The 21,303-nt window shown below is 46.2% G+C and overlaps 1 protein-coding gene across 11 annotated transcripts in view; it reads right to left on the reverse strand.

Moving 5' to 3' along the window:
- The window catches only part of TENM4 (teneurin transmembrane protein 4), a 743,689-nt gene that overhangs the window by 19,039 nt on the left and 703,347 nt on the right, over positions 1 to 21,303 (reverse strand). For all 11 annotated transcript variants that reach the window (XR_012509759.1, XM_074372753.1, XM_074372746.1 and 8 more), the window contains 3 exons: positions 17,869 to 18,746; positions 6,769 to 6,941; positions 1,444 to 1,679 (listed from right to left, as the gene is read on the reverse strand). Coding sequence is in view for 10 of the 11 variants with exons in the window: in XM_074372753.1 (XP_074228854.1) it covers positions 1,444 to 1,679; positions 6,769 to 6,941; positions 17,869 to 18,746 (1,287 nt within the window). In the remaining variant the exon portion in view is untranslated. The remainder of the gene's footprint in view (positions 1 to 1,443; positions 1,680 to 6,768; positions 6,942 to 17,868; positions 18,747 to 21,303) is intronic.

Below are 21,303 nucleotides of genomic sequence, written 5' to 3' on the forward strand. Positions count from 1 at the left end.
GGCTACACCTGTGACCCAGGCAAGAATCAAACCCAGGTCAAACGTTCCATTTAGCACACTGCCTCAGATGTGTAGGAAGGGCTCCTGGAGAACTCACACAGGGGGTGCAGAGAGGCCACAGATGGTGGCCCACGGAGAACAGAGACAGCTAGGCCTTCCTCGGGGAACTAGTGGAAGACTTTCCCACGGTAGATAGCTGCTTGGCTTGTTGGCTGTTGAGGGACACAGGAAGCCTTGCTTTCTGGCCCTAGTTATGTGACACTGAAGAAGTCACTTAATTTCTGTATCTGTTGTGAGAACTGAATCATGAGACATGGTGCCTATTTCTAGTCGTTACTGCCGCCCAGCTACATAAGTCTGGAAAAATCCTTTCTCTCCCTGGACCCTGGATGCCCCGTGTGTGAAAGAATCAACTTTCTTTGAGAGAAAAGGCAGGGGGCTCAAGACAGCCCCAGACGTGTTGCATGAAGATGCCTCTGTGGTTTCTAGGAGTCAGAAGCAACTGGTTCAGCCCTGCGGGGCCCTGCAGCTCCCCAAGTTCCTAAGGAGCACCTGTGCTCGGTCAGGTGCTGTGCTGAAAGCCAGGGCTGGTCCCCCGTTTTCACTCTCCTATCACCTTCCTTTCTGAAGCTGGAGGGAAAAGAAGCTGGGTGATCGGCCTCTGGCGCAGAGGCCACACTGCAGAGACATGGGAGTGAGGCAGAGAAAGGGCTGGTTCAGGGCATCCACACACTGAAAAGCACTCTGAGATGCCAGACTGCAGATGCCACCCACTGGCAGCAACTGCTCACCTTGCCTGGAGCGAGAATGTGACTTAGGTTCCACAAGAGCTACACTGAATCTCGGTACATGTTAGCAAGTGCTAACAGTAACAGTAGTAAGGACAGCAATAACAATGACAACTAGAATAGGTATTACTGAATACTTATTATTCTTTTTAATGGAGGTTCTAGGGATTGAACCCAGGACCTGGTGCATGCTAAGCACATGCTCTACCACTGAGCTATACCCTCCCCCATAATGACCACTTACTATGTGCCAGACTCTGAATGAGACACTTGATGTATTATTTCTAACCCTTGTACAACTTGTAAATTGGTTTTATCTTCCCCATTTTATAGATAACGGAATTGAAGTTTTATGAGATTAAAGATTAAAGGGCAGATCTTTAATAGAAGCTGGAGACTCAATTCCGGCCTGATGAACATCAAAGTCGGTTACCTTTCCACCAACAGAGCTGAAAAGATACATGAGACCCTTACTGTGTGCAGTTGCCTAATCTGCTTTCCCCTCTGCAGATGAGGAAACGGAGGGCCCAGGAACACTTCCTCCCCCAGGAACAGCTTCGAGAACAGAACCCAGTTCTCAGATTCCTCCTCCTTCCTTCCCTTCCAGGACCCAGCTGCCCCAAGAGGCTGAAACTGGCTGGGAGGCCTGGCTCACCCGAAGCCGGCGCCCGAAGACGGTGACCTGGCCCCGAGCCTGCTCCTTGCGCTGCCGCCACTCCACCAGGTTGAGGCCGTTGTCGATGGGCAGTGTCACATTCCTCTTGCCCACTGTGGGGTTGACAGTCCCAGCCAGCAGGTGGGGCTCCGTCTGCAGGGCCACCTCCATGCCATTGGCCAGCAGCAGCCGCAGGGAGCCGTCGGCTCCGATGTAGTAGCTGTTTCGGACCTGGTCTGCGGAAGACATGAGGGACGAGCTCTGCTTAGGAGGGCTGAGGATGGAGGGAGGTGTGTGTACAGTGGAGGCAGTACTGTGGCTTTTAAATGTGGTGATTGTTCTGACTATAGACACAAAACATTGTCATTGAAGAAAACTGGGAAAATACATGGAGATCCATGAGCTCAGTCCCCAGAGAAAACCACTGTAAATATTTTGGTATATTCCTAGATTTTAGGATATTTCCGAATATATTTATAGCTAAAAATGGTTTATAGTGTTTTTCACTGATCATTGTATTATTTTGTTGAATATTTTTCATAAATGTTTTTCTTAATGACTGCATACTATTCCATTGTATGGACACACCATCATCCATTTAATCAGCCTTCAAATAGATATTCTGGTTGTTTCTAGTTTTTCATCATTACAAATAACACTGCAAATAAATATATTTTAAACATTAGGCTTGGGGAGAGGCTATAGAACAGTGGTAGAATGCATGCTTAGCATGCATGAGGTCTGGGGTTCAATCTCCAGTATCTCCATTAAAAATAAATACATAAACCCAATTACCCCTCCCCCCAAAAATAAACAAATAAAAATAAACATTAGGCTAAGTGAAAGAAGTCAGACACAAAAAGTTACATATTGTATGAATCAGTCCATTTATATGAAATGTCCAGAATACGCCAACTCGTAGAGACAGAAAGTAGATTAGTGAGGAAAAGGAGAATGCAGAATGATTGCTAATGGATATGAGGTTTCTTTTTGGGGGTGGTAAAAAATTCCTGGAATTATACGGTAGTAATGGTCACACAATTCTGTAAGTAAACTAAAAAACACTGAATTATACTCTTTAACAGGGTGTATTTTATAGTATGTGAATTATATCTCTGTTAAAAAAATATGCTTTTTGGATAAATCAATGTCTTCATTTTGGGTTATTTAATCAAAAAAGACTCCTGAAAGTAGGATTATTAAGGCTCTCCCACTAGGGCAACAACACTCTTTACAACAAGGTAAAAACTCAAATATGTAAAACAATGACAGAATGCCAAATATATATATTATATATGTGTTTTAAATCACTGTCATATATAGACACATATATGGGTGTATATGTCTCTCTATATATGACAATGATTTAAAAATAGATCTGATTTTTAAATTTTAAATCCAGTTAAAACATTTTAATTAGGACCTTTAGCTAAAAGAAACTTCTGGAGGAAAAGTAAATTTCAGCTGTAAAATGCACACTTTGTTCTTTTCTAAAAACGGAAACACCCTCCGAGTTCGTGCTACAGTCTCCTGCCTCTTGCCCTTCCTCGGCTGTTGCTCCTGTAGGCACTGCCCCTCTGTTTACTAAATGCTAGCCTAAGTCCCTCCTTCAAGGCTCCTCCCTAAAGCTTCCCTCGTTCCTGTGGTCAGAATGAATGTTCTCCCCTCCCTTAGCCTCTTTATGGGCCTCACTAGTGGTCTTGTAGTCGAGGGGTGTAGGGTTCACCACTCTGTGAATGAATGAATTTTCAAATCCTGAAAGGCCTCCTGTGAAAGGCACTACAGCACAGAGACTTAGAGTATGGACTTGGGAGCCAGGCTGCCCGGGTTCCAGGCCTAGCTCTGCCACTCTCTTGCTGCAAGACCTTAGGCAAATTCCTTAACCTCTCATGCCTCTGTTTCTTTATCTGTACATTGGGGAGAATAATTGTACTTTACCTCTTAGGATTAAGTGAGATAATGAAGATGAAGATCTGAGAACTGTACTTAGCAGACAGTGTGTGTGAGGTTAAATGCTAGCTACTACTAGTTTTACATGTCTGGCACTGTGCTCGTCACTGTTGTCATCGCTCCTCTCTCTCTCCCGCCCCATTTCACACACCTGTCACAGTGAACTCTTCTAGTACTGATCCTGGTCCTTCAACAGTTCCCCTTGCCTTTAGATTAGTGGTTAAGAGAATGTGTTCTAGAGAATGTCTGGATCCAAATTTCCTACTAGCTGTATGACTTTGGACAAGCTAATTAATCTCTCGATGCCTCACTGTCTTTATCTGGAAAATGGAGATATTAAACATACCTCAGAGGGTTGTGAGGATTTAACAGGCCGATGGATATAAAATAATAAAATGTACCTCATACCAATTAAGTGCTATAAAATGTTAGCTATCTTTATTGTTATTATTGTATGAGTCCAGTAAACATTGGCTGGATTGAGCTAGAGACATACTAGGCTAGGTCAAGCAGTAAGGATGTAGTTTCTGCAGGCAGCCCTCACTGAGTCTTCCCTGCTAGCATGGCATCCGATTGGCCAGTCTCTCTCCCACTCCTTCCCCGCCTCTCTCCCACTCCCTCCCCGCCCCCCATCTTTCTCCCTTTCTCTCTCTCACACACAGAATTCTAAAATCTGCCTCCAACTTGCTATGCATTATTCACTCACAATCTGTATTTTACTTCCTTTGAACAGTGAAAAAGCCTGTGTCAATTTATCTTTTAAAGCTGCTCCTTGCCGAATGCACATATGTCCATTAATGGTGACTGTGGATGGAACAGCATCTGTACAGGCCCGGCTCAAATGACCCCCGTTTCATATGAGCTGTGACTTCCCAAGGCTGCCGCTCATTAGTGGCTGCTTCTGATTTCTCCCCACAGTTCAGACATAAGATGAAACCGAGAGTTTTTTAACAAAGACTCTACTGAGGTGGCTGCAAAACTGAGCACCTGAGCCTCGTATGAGGAGGAAGGAGCTTTGCAGAGGTACCAAAGAGGGAAACCTGGTACCGCGTTCCCTGGATTCCAGGTGGAATTTTCCTTTTCACATTTGAATGTAACCTGAAATTGGAAGGTGTCTTAAGTCCTCAAATGGATTTTAAGCAGTGTGTATCCCCACTGTCCCACCTGAAAAGTTGTTATTAAATTGATGGTACATTTTAAAACTGAGGAGACGTGGCACTTTTGAATTAAAAAAAGTTGCCTAACTATAAGAAGCCCTGCATTAACTTTTGAGAAAAACACTGAAAGCCAGCTTAGAGGAGACAGTTCTTAACCACAGGGAAGAAAATAGGCTTGAAAGACAAGATGTCCACGTCATCAGGGGCCCTACTGTCCTTGGTCAGGCAGAAACCCGGCTGGCTGGCTCAGAATTGGTGCCTGTTCTTGGCAATAACCCAGCCAGAGCATAAATACCTAAGGTCTGTCCCAACCCACTGCTAAAAATGCTTGGAGGGGAAGGAATTTCAAGGCTTGGTTTCTCTTTCTTTGAGAACCTCTATTGTTCTTCGAGCTCTTTTAAAGGCAATGAACTACATTTGGGAGTAAAAGTGGCTATGAAAAGATATGGTGATCTTCTTACGGTAAATCCAAGTGCTTGTTAATTAATTAGTTAATTAATCCAACAAGTACTTACTGAGTTAACACTACTGTGCCTGGCCCATGCTGGTCACTCTGTGTATGTTGTCTAAAGAAACTGTCTGAGCAACCCTAATAAGACAGGACGGAGGGGGGGCAGGGCACAGCCACTCAAGGAATGACAGCAATTTAACACCAAAATGGTGGAAGATTCAACTCCCAGTTGGCCTTGAGGATTAATTTAGCAGGAGGTTTGACTTCTTGTAGACCTTGAGCTTCATTATATGCTCATTGTAACATGCCTGCAGGTGCTATGACAGCCCCAAGGCTGACCACAAAAGGCCAAAGAATTGGCGGTGGCCCAATTCCTGGGAATCCCAGCCCCTACCCCAGAGTAGTTGGAACGGTCCCACCTTTAGGCATGTGAAGCTACTGAGCCCATAAAAACTGACAACACCACCCCTAGCGGCTTTTTTTCACTCCCTCCTCTTTGGAGACAGCCCGCACTCTGTCTATGGAGTGTGTACCTACTTTTACTTTAATCTGAGCACCCAATTCAATTCGCACACCTCTTCCCTTGCCTTTCTCTTGTTTTACATTCTATGCAGTGTGTATCTCTCTAAATAAATCTACATTTACTCAACTGTGGCTCGCACTTGAATTGTCTCCTTCACAAAGCCAGGGATCCACACTTGGCAGGGCACGTCCCGGGGGCTCAACCGAGACCTGGGACATCCCTCCTCATGCCCCACATCCGTTTTCCTGCAACACTGGGAAGCAGGAATTGTACCTCTGCCCCATTTCCCAGACCCAGACACTGAAGATCCGAGAAGAGTGATGCCACCCAACCCACCCGGGTTGGGCTGGCACAGCAGGATCAGCGCCCCGTCTGCTCGTCCCAAACCGCTGCTCTCCGCACCGCCTGCACCATTCAACGTGGCTTCAAGTTGCTTTCTTTCCCCAGAGAAGAAACTGGAGGGCCATGGGGATGGGGTGGCAGAGTCAGGACTAGAATTTGGGACTCTGACTCCCAGCCCAAAGCTCTTCTTACGACTTTGTGTCAAAGCTTTTGAAAGTATGAAAAGCCATCTGGAGGGTGGGGAGAAAACATGAGGCAGGGTTCTCCTTAGTGATGGCTTCTTTTTTTCTCACGCTTACTAAGTCCATCAAAGCTGTAAGCTCCACTCTGGGTCACCACGCCCCATGAGAACAACTGAGGCAGACAATTCACAGCGAGGGGTCGTCTTTGTGATTTACCTGAAGCTAAAAGATCAGCTCCTATCAGGGATTATTTGACAGATGCAGAGAAGGGTCTCTTCTCCCTGGAACCCTAGCAGAGGCACAAAGCGCTGTCACCTGAGATTCTGGGAGGCCTCCGCCAAGCCCAAATCCCTTTCATAATTAGATGTAGTTATTCTTGTCCTTTGTCCTGGCCTGCACCAGAGAGTCAGTCTTTAATCTGGGAGCCATTAGAATGGCAGAATAGTGAGGTCACCTGGATTAGCGGCTAATGAATTCTCTACCCTTTGTTCTGCTGATAATGGGATGAGACAATGAAATACTAACCTGAAGCTTGGGGGAGAGAATTTCCAGGGCTCAGGCCAGTGTGTTTTGCAAATTAGGTGGCAATACGGAGAGAAACCAGTTGTAAAGCTTTCCTGTTCTTGGGCAGCTGCAGCCGCAGCTTGTTTCTTACGTCATCCTCTTTTAAAGGGGTCTCCCCACCCCACCTCCACGTTCCCAGGCCCCCACCCAGCTTACCTTGCAGTAGTGTATAGAAGGCACCTGAGGCAGACAGGTTGGTGGTTATGGTGACGTCGTCCTTGCTGGAGGTCTCTACCTGGACATGCACGGAGCTGTCTGTATCACTTCGGAAACTGCTCACCTGGCCAGTAGGGAAGGTCACATTTGTCAGGCGGCCAAAGCTGTCGTACCTGAAAACCAAGGGGTGGCTCTGAATAACAGAAACAGAATGGTGCTACTGCTGGAACTTGGCATGTTCTACCTTATGCCACGGTTTTGCACTTTCTGCTTTTCTTTCTGGTTGGATACATTTCCAAGTCTCCTGAATCTCCTTGGATACAACTCCATCTGCTGGTATTCAACTGTAGACAAATGACTTACCTCTCTGAGTCTTCCTTTCCTAATACCATAAAGTGGAGATGATAACCCCTGTCCTGCCCATGGCCCAGGATTACGGTGAGCAAGATGTGGAAGTGCCCTGTCGCTATGAACTAATACTCACCCACGAAGGGTGAGACGATGGTGCCCATGTGAGATGGCCGACCTAGAGTCTGAGAGCTGGGGGACTCCTGGAATTGAGCAGTCAAACTGGGTGCCTGCATACCCTTTAAAAACCCCCAAGAACTGATTACACAGGTTTCTCCTAAAGAGTGCTAGAGATGGGGCTGCCTAGGAAGCCACAGATTCTGGAAAAGGGGACTGTGAATTCAAACCAGGATTCTGCGGACACATAAGCAGCCTAGACAGATGGGTTCTTGCAACCCCTTCACATCCAGATTTCACATCTGGCACCAAGCAGCTATGCATCTGCGGCGCTCAGAACTCACGGCTTCACTCTGATGTGGTCTTTCTGAAGCATCACAGTTGAATCTTAATTCTCTTTACCATTCTTCTGATGCTACTAAAAGAAACACCTACCTTAACTGAATACCTACAATACAGTGTTCAAGTATGGCGCTAGTCGCTTTTCATGCAATCTTTCATTTAATCCTCACAATTAGTCTATAAAAGGTATATATTATCTCCTGTTTGGAGGAAGCTCAGAAAAGTGAAGTCACCTGCTCAAGGTCACACAGTTAATAGGTGTGAAAGAGTCAAAATTCGAACTCAGATCTATCTTCTTCCAAGCCACCATTGCCTCTCTGTCATCAATGAGCATTTCCATCCCGTCCAGTCGCAAGTATCTGTTGTGTGTGCCTCCCTACCTGCTCAGAGTGGTTGGGAGATGGCAGGGAGTAGGCTATTCACCTGTTAGTTATTACTCATAATTATGGGAGGCTCAACTGGAAAAAGGTAGTTTAAATAGTCTTTTTGCACTTGTGTGTGAATGGGAAAAAAGTTCTTCGCATGGATGCCAATATTTTTGACTTCTACTCATGCTCTGACTAGTAGCATGGGTTCAGCTGTATGTCTCCCTCATGGACTCTGGGTCTCCCGCTGGACTTTTTTTCTTGCTTGGCTTTTAATACTGGGGTAAAGTTGTTCTCTGGGGCCCTGAGGGTTTTAACCATGGTGAAATGAAAGGCCTGGAAGTTCAGCTCCATCCTGGCTCTTCTCATGATTCCTTCAGCTGGGCCTGGCTTCCTGATGGGACCCTGGCGTCCTGCAGCTTCTATGGTTTCAGGTGAGACTTAGGAGGTGAGATCAGGCAGGCCTTTGCTGAGCAATTTTCTGCTCAAGGTCAGATTTGGATGCTGCATCGAGTCTGCCATCTGCCAACTCTTTCGGTCGCGGTGGTTGATACCGATCAAGGTGCTCTTTACCCCAAATGGTAACAGTCCCAGGCACAGTCTGCCACAGAGAAGGTGCTGGTGAAGGTCTTTTGAACAAATCACCCCAGTCCTTGACCCAAGAGTGACTCTGGGGTAAGAGCCAAGGGGCTGTGGGAAAGTTGACGCTCTCTGTCGTGGAGGCCTGAGGAAGGGGAATGGAATCCCTTTCCAAGATGGCAAGCAACGCAGGCGTCTCCACCACATACTTCAGGCCCGGGCTCGGTGGGGCAAGGCTGTGTGGCTGTATCAGTCCTTCGGGTTCTCTGAGGGGAAGTGAAGGGGTTTGGAAACCTGTCTCCTGTCATGATCTCTCAGGTTTCTTCTTTTGTACTGAGTCTTGTAAGGAAAGGTCAGTCTGGCTTAATGTGGGGTGATGGTGTGGCCTGACCTGGACTGGACTGGAGGGTAACGGGTACAGAGTGCTCCTTGGAGCTGGGTGAGGGGGAGATTTCTGAAAGGTTGCTGCAGGAAGGAAGGAGTGTCTTGGGGTAAAGGTCTGGAATGTCTGTCCGCAGGCCTCTCTGACCTGGAGACTCTCTGCGAGAGGCTTGTATTCTTTTTAATGGCTGCTGGAAATTTGGACAGGAAGGAATTTCACAAAAACGTTTACACTGGCTGTCTCTGGGAGGTAGAATTACAGGTGATCTCAGTGGCTTCTTTATATGTATTTTATATTCCCAAGATTTTCTACAATTAACATGGATTATTTGCATACTCAGAAAAGTGCTGGGACAACCTAAGTAAATGCCTCCTGAGCATGGTCACCTTGGGGAAGGGGACCTTTTAAATTACTGGCATTTATAGAAGAGTCTCACTTATAGGACATCTGTCAATATCAACCTCTCAGTCTTTTCAGTAAAGTATTACTAGGGCACCTCAAATTTCTGAGCCCCAAATCAAGACTTCTCCAAACCTGGCTCTGCCTTGGTCATCTTAACTGGATCTGTGATCTATGAGTAAGCCAGTGCTGTCAGATCCTGAGTCATCTTTGAAATCAACAGGAAGATCCCTTTCAGTCTAACAGTCTCATGGGATGGGCATGCTGTTCTGGTTTGGTTCTCTGAACACTTGTTATCCATGTACAGACTCTTTATTAACCTAACTTCCTGACCTAACCAGATAAAAATGATTTTACTATACCACGCAAGATACCTAAAAAGGAGTTTTGGAGTCTTACCAGTAAGACTTAATAGAGAGATTATTAATTAGGGGTCACCTCGATACTACTTGAATTAAGGTCTTGCTCAGATGCTACCCCTCCAAGGTCCCATGGCCCTTTTTCTCCCAGTGATGCTCTGCCACAGCTCTGTCACAGAATGTGTCCCCTGCACTGTAATAGCTGATGTATGACTTGTGTCCTGCTTTGGCCTCAAGAGTGCATGAGTCAGAACAGAGCTGTAGAGTCAGGCAGCCAGGCTTGGAATCTGGATTCTACCACCCACCTGCCAGCGAGGGGACTGTGGTGGACTGACCCTTGGTTCATCTCAGCTTCCCCAGCATGCGGACTGGCACAGAGAAGACAGGCAGGGAATGTTGCCTGAACGAATAAATGAATGCATGATTGGACATGGGAAGCCTCTTTCCTACTCTGTTGGCGAAGAGAGACTGTAATTCATTTGCATGCTCCCCTCTGCGGGACCTGACAAAGGCTGGACACACAGCCGGTCCATGATAAGCATCTGCTGAACGCACAAATAAGGGAACAACTGCTTTCACTAAACAATACTTCAGCAATCTCTGTAGTCATCTCCCCAGAGTTTTAGTCTCCAAGACAGAAAGAGGCTTTGCATAAAGGCAGCCAATTGTAATTATTATTGAAGGTGGCCTGTAATACATAATTAAATTGAGCCTGAAGATGAGACAATGAAAAGGCCCCATGCCTTCACAATCTGGTTTTATTTTATATGAGATGGCCAAAAAACAGTAATTTCCACTCCTCACATCTTCCATTAGAAGGACTGAATGTCTTAATTAAATGAACATCAAACAGAACAGCCAGTTTATAGAATTTTCTCGTCTCTTATTCATTCATTTCAGCGCCTTCTGGAGCTTGAGAAACACCCCTGGATCTCTCTGCTGCCTGATCAATTCTGATGTGATTATCCCATCAGAACGCTGCTGCTTCTGCCTGGGGAGGAGATGGCGCTGCCCGTCCTCATCCTCTGGACCTTGACCTCTGCCCTGTGGCTCCCTTGGTGGGGCCCTTTCTCTTCCTGCTACAGAGCTGCTAAGAGCAAGGCAGCTGGTGCTGTCCGGCAGGGTGTTGGGGACAGGTCTCTCTCTGCACTCCCTGGATTCCAAGTGGCTACCTCAAACCCTGGCCTCATGATGGATGACTTCTGGATGACGGCTTAGGTACGTCTGTTGCAGCTTTACTTAAATTTCTGGCCAATTTGCCTCCTTTTGATCAAAAAGGAACAGAAGTTGGTATAAGAAGGTCCTTGAAGCCTGGTGGTCTAGGCTTTGAATCCAGGCTCTACACTTGCCAGCCAGCAGCCCCAGAGGGTGGGCACTCAGTTCTGTTTTTCTGCTAACCATCTAACCCCCACCACAAGTGATATTATTTTAGGCAGGTTACATAACATAACTTTTGTGCGCCCGTTTTCTCCTCTATAAAACAGGGATAATAATACCTATTTCAGAGAGATACTATGAAGATCAAACAAGGTAACACTTACAATGAAATGCAAATTCCTTCCAAGGCCTGCCGGATCCCATGAGACTGCCCCCACTAGAATGGCAACTCCCTGAGGGAAGGGACTTTGGTCACTGCTGTATCCCCAGAACTCAGGAGAGTGCCTGGCATGTAGAAGATGCTCAGTGATATGAATGAACGTTGGCTGAATGACCTGCCTCTTCCTGCCTCTGCTCTGATTTCACCTTGAACCCTATTCCTTTGTGCTTCCTGTGTTCCACTACATTTGCTGCTGTTCTCCAAACACGCCAAGCTCAGGCCAGGCTTGGGGCGCTCACACTTACTGTTCGTTTGGCTGGGAGTGCTCTTCCCTCCAATCTTGGTAGGGCCATTTCATATGATTACTCGTGTTTTAGTTCAAATGTTCCTATTTCAGCAAGGCTTCCCCTGGTCACCCTTCCTGATGGGTCCTCTCAGCTCTATCACATTATCTTACTTGACTGTCTTCACCTCACTAATCTTGTTTATTTGTTTACTTGCTTATTGTCTGTCTTTTCCAGCTAGAATATAAACTCCATGAGGACAGGGACCTTGTTTGTATTCTTAGTGCCTAAAGCAGGACCCAGCAGAAAGAGGTACTCAATACATATTTCTTGGATGAGTGAATGTATAAATAAATAACAGTAGATATTATTGTTATTTTTTCAAGATTTGGGCTGAGAATAACTAAGAACTCAATCTTATTACTTTTCACCTTCCATGCAAGGAAGGGGAAGTTCACTAAATACTCACAGAGGACATCTTAGGTATCAAGCATTGTGCTCAGAACCATCTTCTGAGGTGGGCATCATTTCACAGTCGGTGAAGCTGAGTCTCAGAGAGGATAAGTAACTTGCCTAAGATCACACAGCTAACAGAGGACTACAGATCTGTCAGGTCTGTCTGATCTTAAAGTCTGTGTTCTTTCATCAAGCTTCCCATAAAAATGATGCTGTTTCAAATCAAGACCTTTGCGTTCAACTATGTGAAAGAAAAAAAAATCATGTTTGGAAATCTCAAGTGGGTCAGTTTTCTCTTCAAAATGCTTTGCTTTGCTACCACTGCAGTTGACTTTGCAGTGATGCCAAACCCCACTTCGCGGGTGTATGGAGCTGGCCAGGTGATGGGCTTCTCATTCTTTGCTTCCACTGACTTTTTGTCACTCCATTTTCCCAAAGCATCTTTGGAGAACGGGGAAAGAAAATACATAAAAGATTCATGTAGTGGCTGTGAACCTGGCTCTCAGAAGAGGCCCACTAAAGAGTATCTTCGCACACACTGCAAGGCTTTCTTCTTCACGCTCAATACTTCACATCTCATGCCACTTACCATGTGTGGCTGGTGAGGAAAATGCCATATTGTCTGTCTGATAGTAAACTTGCTGATCGGGGACTTTTTGGTTGGAAAATAAAGATTTGATTTTTATGACTTTCATCTATGATTGTTTCAAACACCACCATCATCAGCAAGAGGAAATGGCTACTGTACCCTCTATAAATAATTAGCGTTCACAGCCCATGCGCACCAACAGCCCCCTTGGCCTCAGGTCACTAGGATAGATGGCATCACTACACCATTAGTTCCTCTAAAACTGTAGCAGAGCCAGGCTACTTTCTGACTTCTGCAATAAAAACTTGTGTTTGCTGCCCATTTCCTAGGGAATTAAGTCCCAGCAATGAATTCTAGCCATCATGATTTTTAAGATCTCACTCCCCACTGGAGGTCATATCACTCACTCATGTTGTACTTGAGGCAGCGCATCTGGTGGAAAGTGCTTAGGATTCAGGTAGCTCTGGGGTTAAATCCTGGCTCTGTCACTCATGTGTACAATGTCACAGAGCCAGTCAGTGTCTGTGCTGGTTATTCTCTGCTCCCTCTTCAGACCATTCTCTGCCCTTCTCTGTGCCCAGAGGGGCTGACCCATGCCTCCCCGGGGCCCCCTTGCTGGCTTGCTGCTGGTTGGGTTCAGTCAATGGTAGGCAATGGCAAGAGACGGAGGTCAAGGGGAGAAGTTTTCCTTATTCTCTGTCTCCAGTGCCATATTCTAATGGTGCGTGCACCCACCCACAATTACAGCTTCCACCAGACGGCTTCTTCTTCATGGTTACAGCTCCCTCTGGGCTTAGTAACAACATCCTATTCCTTCCCTGCCTTGCCCATCCGCCTGAGGGATGGTGATGGTTGCTCACTGTTTTTAGTGCCTGGGTGCCTTCCCATCCTTTCTTGGTTCCTGTATCCCTGCCTATTCCTCTATAACATTTCTCAATTTGAAAAATACTTTTGCTGGATATAGAATTCTCTGTTGACAGGTTTTTTTTTTCTTTCAGCATTTCTGTTTCCTAGCTTGTATGGTTTCTGATAAGACGTCTGCTGTGATTCTTATCTTTGCTCCTCTGTACAAAATGCCTTATTTTCTGGCTGCTTTCAAGATAGGGTAGGGTAGTGTCTATTGTCCTTCTCTTCACAGATTAAGGCTTCTGTTCCATATGGGAGAACAGGTGGGAAGGGTCTGGGTGGAGCAGGCAGAAATCTCTGCCCCTTCCTCAGCAGTTGCTGTACCCTTCCCTCTGGTCTACCATAAGGGATGTCTTCTTAAACATCTTCCTGTTCTCTTCTGTGAGTACTTGATGGGGCTTGTGGAGAAACGTTCTGGAGGATGTGGATGCTCCCAGTTTCCACAGCCTCCAAGCGCTTCATACTCTCTTCCCAGTACACACTTCGCCTTTGTAAATTCATCAAGCTGAACTCTTCTTGCCAGTGACTGCTTGCCTCTATCCCTGGTCAGCTAGTACTCACATCTTATCTGCGATGTGACACTCTGTCTCCCCTTGGATTTGGCCAGACGGTTGCCCTGTGACCTCAGAGAAGGATTTCAAGGAAAACCCATGACTTTGCCATTTGTCTGTCTTATTTTCATTGTAAGGTTGGGAACAATGCTCTTTCTACATCCTCAAGCAACAACTGGAAGCCACGTCTCTTCATGTGAACCATCTGAATTGAATTCTGTTTCCTGCTGGGAGCCCTGACAGTGCTGGAGCTATGATTTAAACCTAGCATTTTTCTCTCTACAGTATTTTTTCTGCCCTTCTTTACCTCCTTTCCACCTGAATTTACATTTCATTGATAAAATATTTACTGAGCACCTACTAGGTGGCAAGTCCCAAGCTCGCACAGAGATAAGGCAGCTGGGGTGTCACAGTAGTTGGCCCGAGCACAAGGATGACAGGGGCTGTCACAAGGCACCCTGGGACGCCCAAGCCACTTCCCTCTATGAACTTTAGGGAAGCTGGTTGCTCTCGCCCACCTAGCAAGCCAATTTTGGAACCTGCCTCATGCTTGTCAGGCAATTTTCTTAGCCACCAAATGCCATCTGCCTAGGAGCCCAAGTCTGAAATTAATGGTGCTGCACACTGGAGAGGTAGACGGCATTACAGGCTTCTTTGAGGTTTCCTACCAGCAGACCTGTGGGCTGAGGGAAGAAAAGTAACCTTGATTCCCCAGCATTGTGAACTCTTTAAGTCAAGTTTCTCTGAAGTGTGTGATATTTATGTTAGATGTATTATTTAATCTTTTGAGAGGATAGATAAAGCCAACTTAAAACTTGTTTCAGTAATAGCCCATGTCACAGGCAAGCCTGGGCTGATTTTTTTAAAAAAAATATTAGTGCATTTGATTTTGGAATCCATTAAGTTGCCTCATGGAGCTAAAAGCAGAAAATTCACTGGAGCCGTGTGCACTGGCAAAAGCTGCCCCAGCCTGCGTTGAGAAACAGCATAATGATAATAATAGCACACCGTTACTTCTTGGGAGTGTCACAGTTTGCAAAGTATTTTCACTTTCAGTATTAGGATTTAGTTTTTTGATCCTCATAACAGCTGAGGTAGGTCAGGCAGTATTTCTGTCTGGTTGAGACTTGGGTCTGGAAGCCAGCCCACCCCTAAATCACATGGCAAACATCCACCAAAAATAGGTATCTGGTACCCTTGCTTTGTTCACAGCCTGAGCTGAACCATTTTCCCTTGTCCCATTCTACATGCCTCTTTCTAGCCCAGTTTTGATATTCTCAGGGATCTGACTCCTCTCTTAGTTCATACCTTGATCTCTCAGACTTGACATTTGATTCTGCTCTTCTGGTCTGCCTTCTAATTCCTATGTTAACGACAACTTTTGTCTGCTCCTTTGATTAGTTTACTTGCCACTGCTCCCAGGTGGTAGTACCTTTCACGCCCAAACAGCATCTCTGCAACTACTTGTACTGCAACTACTTGTATTGCTTGAAATACCAATACTCATATTGCTTGAAAGAATAATATTAGCAGCAGCAGCTATGATTTGGGTCAGACGTTGACTTTTCCATACTTTCTCTCACTAAAATTTTGAACCTCACACTATCCCTATGAAGAATATACTATTTTAATCCTGCCATACAGATAAGCTACAAAGAACACAGCTACACTGACCACACCCAGTCAGCGCAGCTGAAAGAACATGGACTTGGGTCCTGGCTCTGCTATGTACTCACTGTGTGATTTCAGACTAGTTACCTCATCTCTCTGTGCCTCCGTTTGTTCATCTGTAGGAAATAGGGTTGATAATTCCTACCATCTGAGGTTGCTGTAATGATTAAATGGGAAAGAGCCTGGCACACAGTAGGGTCTCAAACAAGTGAGTTTCATTTTTCTTTTAGGGCTTTTATCTCCTCCTCCTGAGTATTGCTATTACGTGGATACTTTGGAATGCCAATTGTTATTTGATAAAAAGCAATGGCATTAACTTTTTCTTCTTCCTAAAAAATCACATATGGCTGCATATATCATCAAAGAAGGCAGGGATCGAGGGACGGGGTGCTTTCCAGTAGAGGTGTAGGAGATGGTTTTCAATTTCAGGGCTGGTTGAGAGTAAGGGCTGCACTGATGTGTAAGCGTTCAGTTTAGGAATTGACGGAGTGACCCTGGGAACTAACTGAGTGCAGCGACTTGCACTGACAAAGAAACCCCTGTATTGGCTAAATAATGTATAAGAGATTTCCATTGGGCAATGAGGGGAAAATTGAATTATTTAATGTATTTCCATTTCGATGAGTTAATTAAGATAATTGCTGTTTTCCTGGATCTTTGTCTTTTCTTTGTAATTAACAAGGCCCTTGTTTGGTGAAAGGAATTTAGCCAGTGAACTTTGTCCAAGTTGCTGTGGCTTTCTTTTCTTTTTCTTTTTTTTTCTTTTTTTTTTTTTTTTGGTGCAAATTGTATTTAAAAACCTGTTACAGCTCCTTTTGCTTTGGCTTCTAGGACTGTGGGAAACTGATGCTTGATCAAGCTTGAGAAAAACTTACGGTTCAAGGATTCAAGTTCATTTGGGATTAACAAACTCAGCAAGGGGCAGCAGGGCAGAGCGGCAAGAGAATGAGCTCTGGCATTCAGACAGACTTGGTTTGTGATCCCTGTTCTGCCGTGTTCTCAAATAACAGTGGACAAATGAGCCTCTCTGAGCCTCAGTTTCTGTGTCTGTTAAGCAGACACTATCACCCATCTTCCAGAGCTGTCGTGAGGACTGAATGCAGTAACTCAGTTCCGAGCCTATCAATGACGCACAACAAGGTTAGCTCCTACCCCATCTCCCACGGACTTATCTAATAGTAACATATTTGACAGTTTCCATTGTCTGGAACATGGCTGAGACCTCAAAAAGAAGCTAAAAATATCTAAGTAGAAAAAGAGATATCACGAAGTCCATTCATTAAAATATCTCATAGAGGGACACCTCGGATACACAATTTAACTTTGGCAAGGATTAGAATAAGCTGAATATCTGGTTCTCTGACCACACCACTTAAGAAGCCCTACCAGGGATGAAGAGCAGGCAAGTGAACTACCTGAGCGGGCCAGCACGGCTGAAACACACACTGGCCAGATAGCGCCACACTGAGGGAGGAGGCGGTAAAACTATGGATTAGACACAGGAACTAATGAAAGGATAGTTTAGAATCACTTTGGGCCGGGATGTAGGGTTCTGTAGCCTCATTTACTCACTCCCTGGAAGCTACCTTCACCCTGCAGCATTAAATGCATTGTTGTTGCTCCTCATTAATGACCTTGACTCATGAAATAGAAGGTTTCAATATATCTTTATAATGTGTTTGAGAAGGGAGGCATGTAATGCACTTCATAAATTCCATTCAAAATGGTAAAAGTGAAAGAAAATTTTGGAACCTTCAAGATGTGGGCTTCGATTATGCGGACAGTTCTTCCACATGGAACTGTTCCATCTCCCATTGCCATATTTCTGGACAGTGGTCATATGAAGATGCTAACACTTTACCAAGTGTTTTTACTTTTTACCTCCATCACCTGCCTATAGTATGTTGGGCAGGTATCCACTATTTCCATCTTATAGAGGTGGAAACTGAGGCCTACAGAGGTTAAGTCTACAGTAATGCTGGGGTTCAAGCCCAACCCCTCTGACTCCAAAGCTCATGACTTTTCACTGCACCGTATTCCTTCCCTGGAGTAATAGTCCGGGTTATTAACATGCAGAACCTATAACAGGTGATAGTTTGCATCTCAAGTGAATTAAAATAAAATATATCCACAAATTAACACGTCATCAGCTCACCTCTAATCCTGCAATACTCCCATGAAACAACCCATCAGACGGCCTTGTCTTGATACTTACTCATAAAATGTTGTCCATCCATTTTCATTGCTTTTGGTTGCCAGAAGACCAGAATTGCCATGGTATGTCATCATGGCCAACTCGTGTCCTTGTGTGGTCACACTCTTGAGTGCACTGTTGGTGCCCATGGTCACCCAGTACACCTGACCATCTGGGACCACCAGCCAGAGGGGCATCCCAGTAGAGTCTCTGCGGACATTTACCATGTTGCCGTTGTTGTCTGTGATGAGCGTGATGTCGCCATCCCCAGTGTAGGTAAAGTTGTACAGGAAATCTCCTGTGGGTAGGCTCTGGGTGTACAGATGCTTGCCACTGGTATCAAACAGGTAGAGCTCCTGGTCGATGGGTGAGGACAGCTCATACATGTTCTGGGTATTGAGGAAAGGCTTGTTCTTCCTGATAAACCGAATTCGGATATTCCCAAGGTCGGCCACGTACAGCTCCCCGTCAGCACACACAGCCAAGGAAGACGGGGTATTCAGCTTTGCATCCTTAGCATAACCATCATCTCCAGAGAAACAGTCACAGTTGGCATCATTTTTACAGTCACAGCCACTGGGGGCCCCGGCAACTAGCGAGATCTCTCCGTTGGTGGTGACCTGCCTGATGCGGTTGATCTTCTTCTCGTCTGTCTCAGCGATATACAGGACCCCGTTGTGAGAGACGGCCAAGGCCGTGGCCGACTCCAGGGTTGCGTGGACAGCCACCTTGCTCAGCAGGAAGTGGTCGATGCCAGGGACCTGGCAGTGCATGGGTCTCCCGGCGACAATGCGCACCTGGTGGTTTTCAGAGATCTGCAGGACCACATTGTTGTCCAGGACATAGAGGGAATTGTCCATCGGGTTGATGGCTAAGTCTGTGGGCCACTCCAGGCGAACCTGATGATGGAGACACGGACACTCAAATGCCTGGCAAGGTGCCACCACTGATGATCCCACACCCCGCCCAGCCCGTAACAGTGCCCCAGGTGCCTGCACAGGCAGTCTGGCCGAATCCTCACAGCAGCCTGTCATCAACCATGGATGCGGTCCCTGCTCAGACAGAAATCATGGAAGAACCACCACTGAGGCATCAGACGGTCTACATTAGATTGACAAAACATGGAGAAGGGGATCACAAATAAGCAAACAAAAAGCAGGCAAGAGGAAAGACTCGAGTCAGACAGGCCTGGGTTCAGATCCTACTCCCCCACTTGTGGCCTTGGGCAAATTATTTGCCTTTCTGAGCCTCAATATTCACGTCTGTAAAGTAGGAATGACAATGGTGCAGAGTCCAACCCCTTGCAGGTATTCAGATAAGGGCAGCTAATGGCCTGGAGAGGGGAGGGGAAGGCAGATGGAGTCTGGAGGCTGAAGTAGGAGTTGTTCAGAGGCTTAAGAAAGACCCTTCCTGAACTGCTGATATAAGCCTGAAGATGATTTCTCAGTTCTTTAAGTTCATGGATTAACACGTGACTAGGTGCTGGGGATGTAAAGATGAAACAATCCTGCCCCTGTCTGACATAGTTCCAGACCTGTGATTCTCAAATCTGGACACCCGTTCAAATTACCTGGGGTGATTTAAGAGAGTACTGGTGGTCAAATTCCACCTCTGATCAATGATATCAGATGCCTGGGTGTGGGGCTTGGGCAGAGGCACGAAAGCTTCCCGGGTGATTCTAATGTGGGGTTGGGAATCGTAACTGGACATTTCTCCTTCCAGTGTGGTCATCAGATGGGCAGTGTTGGCATCACCTAAGAGCTGGTCAGAAATGCAGAATGGCAGGCTTTACCCCAAACCTACCGAGTCAGAAGATGCATTTAAACAAATCCCTGGGTGGCACCCGTGCACATTGAAGTTGGTGAAAGCAGATAATGGTTTCCAGTACCTCAGAGGACAGGTCCACCTGGAAGGGATGAACCATGCTGGCGATGGGTACGGAGGTTCAGGGGACCTGGGTCCCATGTCTGAGCCTCCTCTGAGCCAGGCTGGGAGGCTGGCAGGGATCACAGGGAGCCTTCAGGTGGGCATGCGGGGGACTGCAGCTGGCAGGTCTGAGGCAAGGATGCTCTGTGTTTTGCCTCAGTGGATGTGGAGGCTGGGTTGTTGGGTTGCTGGCACTAGGGAAGCCTTTAACTGTGTTCCCCAGGAAGCCAAGTCACAATGCACGTGGGCTGACAGCTGCTGCCTCCAGCTGACTTATCTACCCCACCCCTACAGACTCATCGCCTTAGGTTCCTGAGCCCCCTACAAACCTTTGATCTTCAGGCCAATTTGGGGCTTATTTAAACAAGTGTATGCCTTTGGACAAGCAATTTCTCTTCCAGAAATTTACTCTTGTACACCACAGGGTACAGAGGTGCTTAGCACAGCCATTTTTAATAATGGTGAAAACTGGAACCAACCCAGATGTCTGATGAGAGAGAATTGGCTAGATCAATTATAGTACATTTCGTTCATCTGTAAGTTAAAATACTCTGTGTAGCGGTTAAAAGTGATGTTACAGATGGATGTTTAATGACATGAGAAAATGTTTGCTATGTATTAAGTGGAAAAAACAGTTTACAGAGTGATCCCAATTGGGGAAAATAAAATAGATTATGGAAAGAAGGGAGATTAAAAGCTTGAGGGAGAGACACCAAAATGTTCACTGCATCAGGATTAGAGATCATTTTAACTTTCTTCTTTGCAATTTTTAACTTTTTATATTTTCTGCAACGTTCACATGGTAGTTTACTCATGTAAAAAGAAACCTTGGAGAATGATATACACAGGAGATCTGGTCACCTGCACCTGCCCCTTCAGGAGGGAGCAGTCCTGTCGCATTTCTCCGAGGCCCTGCTTCCTACAGTCTGTTTGTTCCCTCACCCCCAGCCTGGGTGCCTCCGCCCCACGCCCCACGGAGCAGGGAGCCTGAGGCCGCCAGTGCCCTGGGCCAGCACTGCCTCCTTCACACTTCCCGGTGCTCTCTGGAGCACAGCATCACAGCAGCCTTTGGCTGCATCAAGAACACAGTTTACTCTAAAGTGACAGGGGAATTTTCAATTTCCTAAAGCCCGCTTCTTGTCAACACTGGCTGCTAAATATTTTATGCCCTCTGGTCCTGTGGCACCTTGGGGACATGCTTACTGAGACCTTTCTGCCTGTCATTATGATGAAAAGATGGCTCCCTGAAGGTGGGGAGGGGGGAGTAGGGCAGGGAGGGAGAAGGAGAGGAAGTGGGGAGGAGAGAAGAGCAAGCGTCCTTCTGCTCTCTCGCCTGCCCACAGGCACACGGGCCCCTGGGAAAGGAGGAGCAGTGCCCTTGGAGTCCCAGTGCCTGTGTGACGGTTCTGGACCAAGTACCTAAGCTTCTTTGACTTTACGTCCCTGTTAGTGCTGTTGGTGCTGAGGCTTCATTTCCCATCACCGCAAGGGAGGGAAGAGACTAATTTCTGAGGTCTCTCCAGTTGCCAT

Source organism: Camelus bactrianus, chromosome 10 (assembly GCF_048773025.1).
Source record: "Camelus bactrianus isolate YW-2024 breed Bactrian camel chromosome 10, ASM4877302v1, whole genome shotgun sequence".
NCBI lineage: Eukaryota > Metazoa > Chordata > Mammalia > Artiodactyla > Camelidae > Camelus > Camelus bactrianus.